Source organism: Cyprinus carpio, chromosome B19 (assembly GCF_018340385.1).
Source record: "Cyprinus carpio isolate SPL01 chromosome B19, ASM1834038v1, whole genome shotgun sequence".
Classification (NCBI taxonomy): domain Eukaryota; kingdom Metazoa; phylum Chordata; class Actinopteri; order Cypriniformes; family Cyprinidae; genus Cyprinus; species Cyprinus carpio.
Window position 1 is genome coordinate 23,442,511 of NC_056615.1, and position 11,030 is coordinate 23,453,540.

The 11,030-nt window shown below is 33.4% G+C and overlaps 1 protein-coding gene across 1 annotated transcript; it reads left to right on the forward strand.

Moving 5' to 3' along the window:
• Window positions 1-9,085: 9,085 nt before the first annotated feature.
• On the forward strand, window positions 9,086-9,451 carry LOC122140848 (rheacalcin-2-like). Its single transcript, XM_042745993.1, has one exon. It carries the CDS (start codon window positions 9,086-9,088, stop codon window positions 9,449-9,451), a length of 366 nt encoding a protein of 121 aa, XP_042601927.1.
• The last annotated feature ends 1,579 nt before the right edge of the window (window positions 9,452-11,030 follow it).

The following is an 11,030-nucleotide window of genomic DNA, read 5'->3' on the forward strand; positions in this document are numbered from 1 at the left end:
CTCACTGTTGTTTAGGAGATACACAACCATAAATGTTACACTGACCTAATCCTGATTTTTTGAGTTTTACAAAAATAGTGGAGGAAAGAACTTTTGAAGATACGTATTGGAATTAAAATCTAAAGACACAAATAATAAGTGTAACAGAATAATCAAAGTGTGTATTTAGTTTTCTTTCCACCTGTATAAACACACACAACAGTGAACAGATGAACACACTCTCTCTTGTTCCAGTGCACTTGCCTTTGGGCAAAAGAAAAGAGAAGGAAACAAACCTGAAAAAAAAAAAGAAACAAACCACAGAAGGAAAGCTTTTTTCTTTCCAGGAAAAAGCAAAGATGGGAGGAGCAGAAAGAGAGAGGGATCGTTGATATGAGTCTGCCTCTGATAAAAAGAAGAAATACAAAACACCTGAATCACAAATATCTACAGGTAGAGAAACTCTGAGTCTACCCTTTTACCATTCATAACATGATTTCATTTCTCAGCTTGAGTGTTTATAATACATTATATTAAGCTGATCACTGCTTAACTAGTGAATGTGTGATTTTAGCTACATTTTTACTCTGCTGATATCTGGGTTTATATAGAGAGAGAAAAATTACAGAGAAAATAAAAAGAAAACAAATAAGAAAGCAATCCAAAAGTGATGGGTGATGTATAACTGTAGCAGTTTCTCTCACACTTAATTTCCCAAGTGTGTCCTAAGTGTATTTATTTCTATTAAATAAAATGATATGCTATTACATGATAAAAAACCTGATTACAACAACAATGCAATACCAGATCATAAATGTGTGTGTGTGAATTAACTCTGGAGCATTTTAAATAGCAGAAAACGTGCAAAGCATAAAACAATACACTGTAAAAAGAAATCATATTTCTTAACTGCAAAAAACACTAAAAATCATACAGTAAAAGTCTGATAACTATATAAACTGTTAGAAATGTAATTTTATAGTACTTGTTTCATTGTTTCATTCATAGAGTAGATTCATTATGTGGGTTTCTCTTTTTAACTGTATCACAATCTGTGTTTTTAAGGTGTATTGTCAGTGTTTTTAAAAGATTTTACTGTTTCAGTAGGTTAAAATATATCAGTTAATGAAATATTTTTACAAATAATGTACAATAAAACTTTTTACTGTAAATGCAACTTAAAACCATAAAACATTGCTGCTGTAAATTTTAACTGAAAAGTTCTGGCAACCACAGCTGCTTTTACTGTAAGTTTTATGTATTTTCGAGTGTATTTTCAGACTGAATCACGACACTGCGTCAGCTTCCAGAAGACTTCATGCATGTGTAATTTATAACTGATGTAGAATCTAATAAGCAATGATAAAGCAGAAATGACACGATCAGTGTATTTCTGGATCTGGTCCAGATGTTCAAGCTGATCTGCATCATTTATTGAGACTGATTTCTGTTTTTCCCTCAAGAAATGAAGAGAATCACATTGATGTCTGTTCTGCTCACAGGTGAGTGAGTGTTTAAATGAGTGCTTGACTAGTACTAGCAGTGGCATGCACATACCTCTGGAGGGGCGATATGTGGCAAAAATATCACAATTTATTTATTTTTATTTTAGAAATTTTATCATGATTCTTTTTCATATTGGTTTTTCTATTGTGCAAGCTGTTTGAGCATTACAGCCAAACTAATTTCCCCATTATAAAGACAAAGCCTTTCAAGGTAAGAAATATATAAAAGTATGGCAGATATTTAGTCCAAAGTAGGCAAAGATAAAAAAAATCTTTGTCATTATTTTATCCTTTTTATTAAAAAATGAGAACAAACATACACATTACAAAAACACATAATATACAAATCAAATAAACAGTGTTTTTATTTTTCAGATATGAAATACAATTACTGAGATTGTATTTGGCAGGGAACATTAAATAATTGAATGAACAGATGATGCTGAATAAACCCATATATACATTGATTCCTATTAAAACTTAGCGGTATTTAAGTTTTTTTTTTTCATTTCAAAGAGTATTGGGTGAGTTTTTCTCTGTGTGTTTGGTGTTTAATGCTTTATTATTTATTAAAGAAATAAGTCACCCCTAAAGTAAAAATAGACTAGTGTTTTATTTTTATACCTTAGTCAATACTCCACTCCAAAGTTGATTTAAAATTTTTTTACAGAAAGCCTGAATAGGTTTCTTCTTCTTTACATGACGTGTTTTGAAGGTGGAAAACCAAACAGTTGCTGTGTTCCACAGTGATGACTATACGCAGATTCTTCAAAATAACTTTATTATTGTGTGTGTGTGTGTATTATTGTTATTATTATTATTATTTTTAGTGTGTTCAGCACAAATTAAATAAATAAATAAATAATATAGGTTTGGGACAACATGTGAGTGAATAAATAATGACAGAAATTAAATTTTAATTACAGTTGGTAGCATGTAGTCTACTGTCCTTCAGGGCTGCACGCATCTAATATACAGGAATGCATTAGTTTCTCTCAGTTGTTTACTTTCATTTTAGACTTAACCAACTGAGTTTATACATAAACCTTGTGTGTTTTGACAGTATTAGCACAAAACAAAACTTAGTTCAGTAATCAGGCACAGTTTGACGTGCTTTCATGTGTGTTGTTGAGGAGATTGAGCTGTTACTGTAACAAACCACATAAAACCACAACACATTGTCAATGTTTCCCATGAGTCCTCTAGACTGTAGATTTCAGTTTAAATTAAAGTTTGAATGTATAACCCTTGCAAGTGAAGATACAAAGACATAAATATAAGAAGATACAAAGACATAAATATAAAAAAAAATCTACTATATATATATATATATATATATATATATATATATATATATATATATATATATGTATATATAATATAAGGGCTAGTAATTTCCATATGCATTAATTATAGATTAATTAATTATGGTGAAAAAATAATACATTCAAATTATTAACATATATTTTTTTTTCACGAATGAAGTGTGATTTTAGACACAATCTAGTCTGAGTTGCTCAATTTTGTCAACGAAAACATAAAGACACGTTGGATTTGAAGCGGCGCTCCACAGACCGATGACATCAAAGTACCTGCGAGAAGCGATTCAGAAGACACAAGGATCCGTCTGCTCTCTATAGCTCTCGCGGTACTTTGATGTCACTGCATCGATCTGATGGTGATGATCAGCTTCAAGTCAACAAACCTAATGATTTAATAGACCATTCATAAAGAACCATACACTGTACTTCACTCCTGAATGAATCAGCCTTTTGAACGAATCAAATGAATGAATGAATGACTTGATGAAGCGATATCGCATTCGAAATCGAATGTGATTCATCTCACAGATTATAAAGGCGATTTTTGCTTAAACTGTCAGAGAACTCTGGCTCTGTGTAGTGAAAGCCGCTCAATCTAAAAGAAGGTGATTTTGATTTATTAGTAATCCACAGGACCGGCTTTACTGGCCGAGATCAATGATGACAATCCGAATATGATTAATTGCACAGCCCTATTATTAGTATAGTTCATCCACCCAAAAATGAACATTTTGTCATCATTGGTGAATAAATCATTAATTCAGAGTCAAATCATTCATGGTGCAAAAGAGTATATGTAATAAATTTTTTTTGTTGCATCAAAATATTTCTTGCTGAAGCTACTTTTGTTATGTTTAATGCTTTACATAACAATGACTCTAAATGATCTTTTGTGAGTATAATTAATCACTTAATCGCTAAAATGTAATGCGCTTATCAACCCATACACTATATAAGAGAGAATATAGGGTGGCTTATGGTCAAAAAGTTTGATTGATGAGGGGGTCATAAAAAGCCATCTGTTTTTGTACACCTGTTTGGACCCCCCTTCCTGTCCGAGCACATCTTTTTGTGGACCTAAAAAGGAATTTATGATTCGGAGGGAAAAGTGTTTTTGTGTGTGTGGCCATTTGAAAAACTGTTCAAATCTATGTGCTTTAAACTTTAAAATGTGAAAACTTGAAAATGGTATAAAGGGAAGTTTTTATTAAAGGTTTACATACAGTACACAATGCATTTCAAGAAAAAGGTTCTAAACAGATGAAATAGAAACAGTGTAATGATCGTTTTTTGTCCCCGAAAAAGAGTAAAAAAAAAAAAAAAAGGTTCAAGGTATGTATTTAAGAGTTGTTAAAACAATTTAAAAAGGTGTTAAAGTTGTTACAAATTAAATAAAAAGAAAACTAGGTTACTGGTAATTTATCTAAAACAATCAAACAAGCCAAAAAGTATCAGATACGTGCGTTAAACAACATGTGAGAGTCAAAGCTTGTAACATTACAATTTAAAAAGGTGTTAGAGTTTGTTAGCAGTTAGAAAAGAAAAGAAAACTAGGTCACAGAGTTTTATAGCATTTGTAATCGTACCTCAAACTAAAACAAAAAATAAGCGAACAAAAAAGCCACACGGCAGTTTTTCAATGTTACAAATCAGGAAATGTTAGCGTTTTGTCACGCCGGCAGAAAAAAGTTAAACAAAAGAAATAAGATCTCCCAGCAGAGCTTAACCGACGGACCAACCTCACGCGCTGCTGTCAAACTCAGAATTAGAGTTGTGACGTTCGCGAACGAACCGATTCTTTTGAACGGCTCATAAACATGAACGATGGGAGGCGAGTCGCGGCTGGAGGGGGAGCCGTTCTTTCTGTCGTTCTTTTTTTCCTATGCGTGTTTCACACAGATCCACACAAATGAGCTCCTCCGCGAGACAGAACAGTTATGGGGGAGAGGCGCACCCAGCGCAGGCCAACCCTTTATAGCGTGATGATATTAGTTATTAGTTGTGCACGCATCCTTCACGTGAGTAGCCTACTCCAGAAAAAGGCAGAAAAAGCCATAAAGTAAGGAACTGCTTTGTATTTATTTGCATTTTGTGTTCATTTAAAACTTGTTCTTTTAAAAACATTAAAAATGTTCTTTTGTGATACTGTTCTTGTATAGAAATTTTTCACTAAAAGCTGCACAGACATTCATTTCAGCCCACTTTGTTATTGTTCATTGACTTGAAGGGGCTGATGTCCTATTTGCAAAGTTTACAGTAGTAATAGTATGTAGGATGTAGACATTTCCATTTTATTTATTCTAATTTTATCTACTTTAAATATTTTTTGTTTTCTATCAAAATGTTCTTGTTTGATAACAATGTTCTTGTGTGGAAGTGTTTGTAGTAAAAGCTGTTTTGTACAGAAATTCATTGCAGCCGGCTTTGTTTTTGATGTTTATTTTGTGAGTAGGTATTGTATGAATAACATAAGTCAACGTAGGTTTACACACACACACACACACACACACACACACACACACACACACACACTTCGTACTAAAGGTAAATCCAAAACAGTGATGTCACTGTCTAAGCAGAGGATTTGTGCAACCCTATGGAATATAGTCCACACATGAGAAATGAGGTAATAATCAATATTTCAGAATAATTCAAACAAAATATTGGTGTGTGATATCTGAGTTTTAATTATTTGACTACAAATCTCACCTCATCATTCCTCCCAGTGATTATTTCCAGGATAAACTGAGACGCCCCCAAGCTGGCTTCTTAAAACTGACTAAATATTTAAAAAGAGCGGCTCTTTTGAACGGCTCTTTGAAAGGAACGGATCGCGAAGATCGGATCCCTCAAAGACCATAAATCCCATCACTACTCAGAATGCTTACGTCCGGCCCACCACTTCTTCTTCTTTGGCCGGAAACCAGCTTTAGGTGCATTTACCGCCACCTACTGGGATGGAGTGTAGAGCATTGCCATTAATTAAAACGAACGCAAAAATAAAATAAATAAAAAATATAATAAAATAAAAATGATGAATATAATAATAATAAACTAAGTAGTAATTATTTAAATCCTGTTTATTAACTCTTTGTATTTTTGAGATGTTTAATTAATCTGTGAAACATTTCTTAAGTCACATCTTTATTTAAGAATTTCTGAAGTGAGATCTGATTTATCTGATTTATTTCTACATTAAGTGCTTCTGTGAGTTGTAATCTTTCATTGTCATATCCTTTACATTTTATTAAAATATGTTCAGCTGTTTCAGGAAGATCACATTTAAGTCCAGACTCGTGTTTTCCCTATTATAAATAATGACTGATTAAGTGTAGTGTGTCCAATTCCATGGTGAGATATTATGCTGTCTTCCTTTCTATTCCCAAAAATTATCCTCTCATTTCCAACTGTTCTTTGAATATTATATAAATGTCGTCCTTTATTCTCACCATCCCATTTAATTTGCCACATATCTTTTAATGCTTTTTAATTACCCCTTTTATTTCTAATTTACTCATTGGAGTATTACATTCTATGTCGGGACATTTTAATGTTTTTCATCTGATCCACCACTTCATTACCTTCTATTCCTATAGGCAGGTATCCATACAAAATAAATATTTGTTTTTGTTTGTATTCTGAACAAACTCTATAAAATGTCTGACAAAATGTCTTGTCTAGTTGAAGATCCTTTTTTTTAACTTGATAGTGCTGAAAATGAGTCTGAACATGACAACTTCAGGTATATTAATGTCTTCAACCCACTGAAGAGCCAAAAATATGTATAAACTGACAGATGATTAGATGTTCTTTTTTCTATTCTATACCTGAACCTTGGAACACTTTAAAGTTACTTTAAAACTAGGTTAGCCTATACGATTTTTATTTCTCGTCTAAACAAAAGTCCTTGTTGGAAAAAAGTGTTGTTTTATTTATTTTAACAAGGCACTCACACTTACTTTAGCCTAAATCCTTTAATATGTCTACACTTTTACAACATTACACATTGGTGGTCATTGTCTTTAATTTCAGCATCTTAATGAACACTTACATAATTTGTCGTAGTGTCTTTCGATGGTATATTCTATTAAAATATGGCGGTGGACTGTTTGAGTAGCTAACGCACTTTCGTCTGTCACATTTACTGTCACATTTAAGTTGTCGCTTACCGCACCCAAATGCCTCAAACTCTATCGTAATTAGTTAAAAAAACAAATAAACTTAATACCTGACACTTTTGTAACTGACTAAAAAAACTGATATTTAAGCCTAACAAACAACAAAGGATCGGTGCATAAAACTGCGACCACAAACATCATTAACTTAAATGAAACAAAGTCAATGAACACCAATATGTGTTCACACAGTTAACTTTATTTAAATGATTCACTGATATAAAATGACACGGAGTTGTTAGAAGAAAATATGTGTATTGACATAACTGCGAGATGACTTAAGGAGCCTATAAATCGGTTCATTGAACCGAACTGTCCAAATGAATCGTTTTGCAGAAGTGATTCGGACTTTGCATCACTAAAAGCGGATCAGCGAAAATGGGTTTGTAACATCACAACCTGGAAGGAGCGTATACTTCACAAAAAGTGTTGAATGTTCATCTTTTTATATAGGTTATCTGAGCATGTGTTTAATCAGAAGTCCAATGATTTAGAGCGCTGCCATGTACGGTATGAGTAATTTGGGTATATGGATCCACGACGGCCATGTTTGAAGTCTGGGGTGTATGCTGGGGTATTGTAGTTCCCTGACCTGAAGGTCTACAGCGCTTGAATGAGGTGTGTGGTTAAGCGTGTTCAATTGAACCCCCCTTTGTAAAACAAAAACAAAAATAACTGTTAAAACATATTTAGAGTAGACTATTATATTCAAGAATAATACGATATACATGTGCTAAAACAGACTTGAAGTGTTGGCTATGTTGTAATAGAGCAACCGTTGTTATGTTATCTTGTGAAGCATTAGAGGTTTGGATTCGTGTGTTCCTGAAACCAATATATATGCTATAAAACTCTGTAACCTAGTTTTCTTTTCTTTTCTAACTGCTAACAAACTCTAACACCTTTTTAAATTGTAATGTTACAAGCTTTGACTCTCACATGTTGTTTAACGCACGTATCTGATGCTTTTTGGCTTGTTTGATTGTTTTAGATAAATAACCAGTAACCTAGTTTTCTTTTTATTTAATTTGTAACAACTTTAACACCTTTTTAAATTGTTTTAACAACTCTTAAATACATACCTTGAACCTTTTTTTTTTTTTTTTTTTTTTTTACTCTTTTCCCGGACAAAAACGATCATTACACTGTTTCTATTTCATCTGTTTAGAACCTTTTTCTTGAAATGCATTGTGTACTGTATGTAAACCTTAATAAAAACTTCCTTTATACCATTTTCACGTTTTCACATTTTAAAGTTTAAAGCACATAGATTTGAACAGTTTTTCAAATGGCCACACACACAAAAACACTTTTCCCTCCGAATCATAAATTCCTTTTAGGTCCACAAAAAGATGTGCTCGGACAGGAAGGGGGGTCCAAACAGGTGTACAAAACAGATGGCTTTTATGACCCTCATCAATCAAACTTTTTGACCATAAGCCACCCTACAGTATATTCTCACTTATATAATGAGTGAGATCTGTGTGAATGTGTCTCTCCTCAGTCGTGCTCAGTTCGTCTCCGCGTCAGTATCACTTTGTGAATCAGAACATGAACTGGACTGAAGCTCAGAGATACTGCAGAGAGAACTACACAGATCTGGTCACTATCAATAACATGAATGAACAGAATGACACAAAACAGGCCATAAAGAGTAACTCTGGCCGTGTCTGGATTGGACTGAGGAGCACAAGCACATGGATTTGGTCTCTGAGGTGACCCTGCCTTCTACAGAGGGAGAAGATTTACTGTATGAGAAATGGGATAAAATGACAGCAAAACCATTGCAGCCAGAAGAAGATGGAGACTGTGTTTTAATGGATTGTGGGAGTGGAGTGAATTGTGCGAAAGCACAGAAAGGACATTGGCATGATGCAAGCTGTAGTTACACAATGTATTTCATCTGCTATAATGGTGAGTTCAGCTGTAAGAGATCACAACACAGAAATGTGATAAAAAAATATTGAATATTTCATGTCCAGTAATAAAAATAAAAATGCAGTTATGAACAATGAAGACCACAATTTTGTTCATGGATTTGTCTTCTTTACTTGGTATTTTTTTTTTTTTTTGTATTTATTTCTCTTAATCAATATCAGATCAAATGTCCTTCTGTTTTAAAGCCAGTACAGGATTCGTCCTTGAACAGGACAAAAAAGAACTGGACAGACGGCTCAGGAAATACTGTCAGCCACAGAAACACACAGATCTGGCCAGTGTGAGGAATGAGAGTGAGAATAATCAGATTAAGAACATGCTACAAGATGATCAAGTCTGGAACGGTCTGCACAGACTCTGGGTTTGGTCAGATAACAGCACCGCTACATTCACACACTGGAGAACTGGTGAACCCAGCATCGGAACAAACAGAAACAGCATCTGTGTATCAACTGGTATCAGTGATGAAGGAGGATGGACAGAAGAGCTCTGTTCAGATCAGCATCCCTTTGTGTGTTATGATGGTGAGTAGATCAATCAGTCGCAGTACAGTATGTGTACATGTTAGGGGCAGTCTACGATATTAGATTTTTCATATCACAGTTATTGTGGCCATAAGAATCTCACAATATCAATATATCATGATATCTATATAACCTTGGGGGGAGGAAAGATATCAGTCAAATCATTTTTTACTTTGTTTATTGAGTTTTTCCTTTTTCACCCAACGAACATAAGGATACTGATAAACGCAGGGCACAAGACTCTGGCTTTCTCCGTCTTCTTTGAAGCTCCAATGAAATAACAAGAGAGAAAATAGTCAAGTTCAACAGTATGATGAATAAATATTAATGGTAACACTTTACAACAAGATGTCATTTGTTAACATTAATGTATTAACTAACATAAATGAACAATGAACAATACATTTATTACACAATTTATTAATCTTTGTTAATGTTAATAAAAACATTAACAAAGAGTCATTTATTGTTCATGTTAGTTTACAGCACATTAATGTGGTAACACTTTACAATAAGGTTGTATTAGTTAACGTTAGTTAATACATTATTTAACATGAACTAACAAAGAATAACACTGTTCAGGATTACTTAATATTTTGTTAATGCTAACTTACACATTTACTAATGCATCTCTTCACATTAACAGATTAACTGATGTGGTTTATGCGTTAGTTAAAATGAACTAAAAATTAACAACACATCTGTTCAGCATTACTTAATCTTTGGTCATGTTAACTTATTCATATACTAATACTTCTCTTCACATTAACAACTTAATTAGTTAACGTTGGTTAATGCATTAGTAACCATGAATTAACAAATGAACTATGCCTGTAGATAGCTTTATTTTAATAAGCTTTATTTAATTATACTACATACAGTATAAACACACGTTTATTTAGCAGCTAAATACACACAATGGATAAACAATACTAACTCCCTGATTTGGGCTATTGGCAAACTTGGAAACCATCTAAACATCAACTGATAATAATGCTTCTCATGTTTGTAGACTGTTTATTAACATGACTTCTACCATTAACTAAACATTTACTAAGGGGATTTGTGAACCTTCATTGCAAAGTGCGCACTAGTCCAGCATTAAACAAAGAAGTCATCATTATTGGATTGTATCGGACCTTGTAAAATGAATGAAAGTTTATATTCATGCATCTTCTCACATTTTCAGAAACTTTATTACATATTATATTATTACATAACAGTGGTATACATTATATACATTTATATTATATAATCAATGCATTAAATAAAGAAAGAAACAATCTTAGAGAAGAAGGAGGTGTTTTTCCTAACGTTAACTGGAAGTGAGCAACTATGGTCAGGATGATGGACAAATAGCTGGTAATCACCTTTATGCTTTTAAAGCTGCTATTTATTATGATGCATCGTCACTGGAAAAGTCTCTCCAAGAGGACCATTTCTGTTCCGGCTTTCTAAGTCAGTTAATCCACTCCATCAGATCGATGCTTTTGTAGGTCTCAGTCCATCCTGTTCCCGGCCATTTAACCTCACAAACCCCGAGAAGAGAACAATTGCGCGGCTACCAGTAGATCGCCACTGCGAACC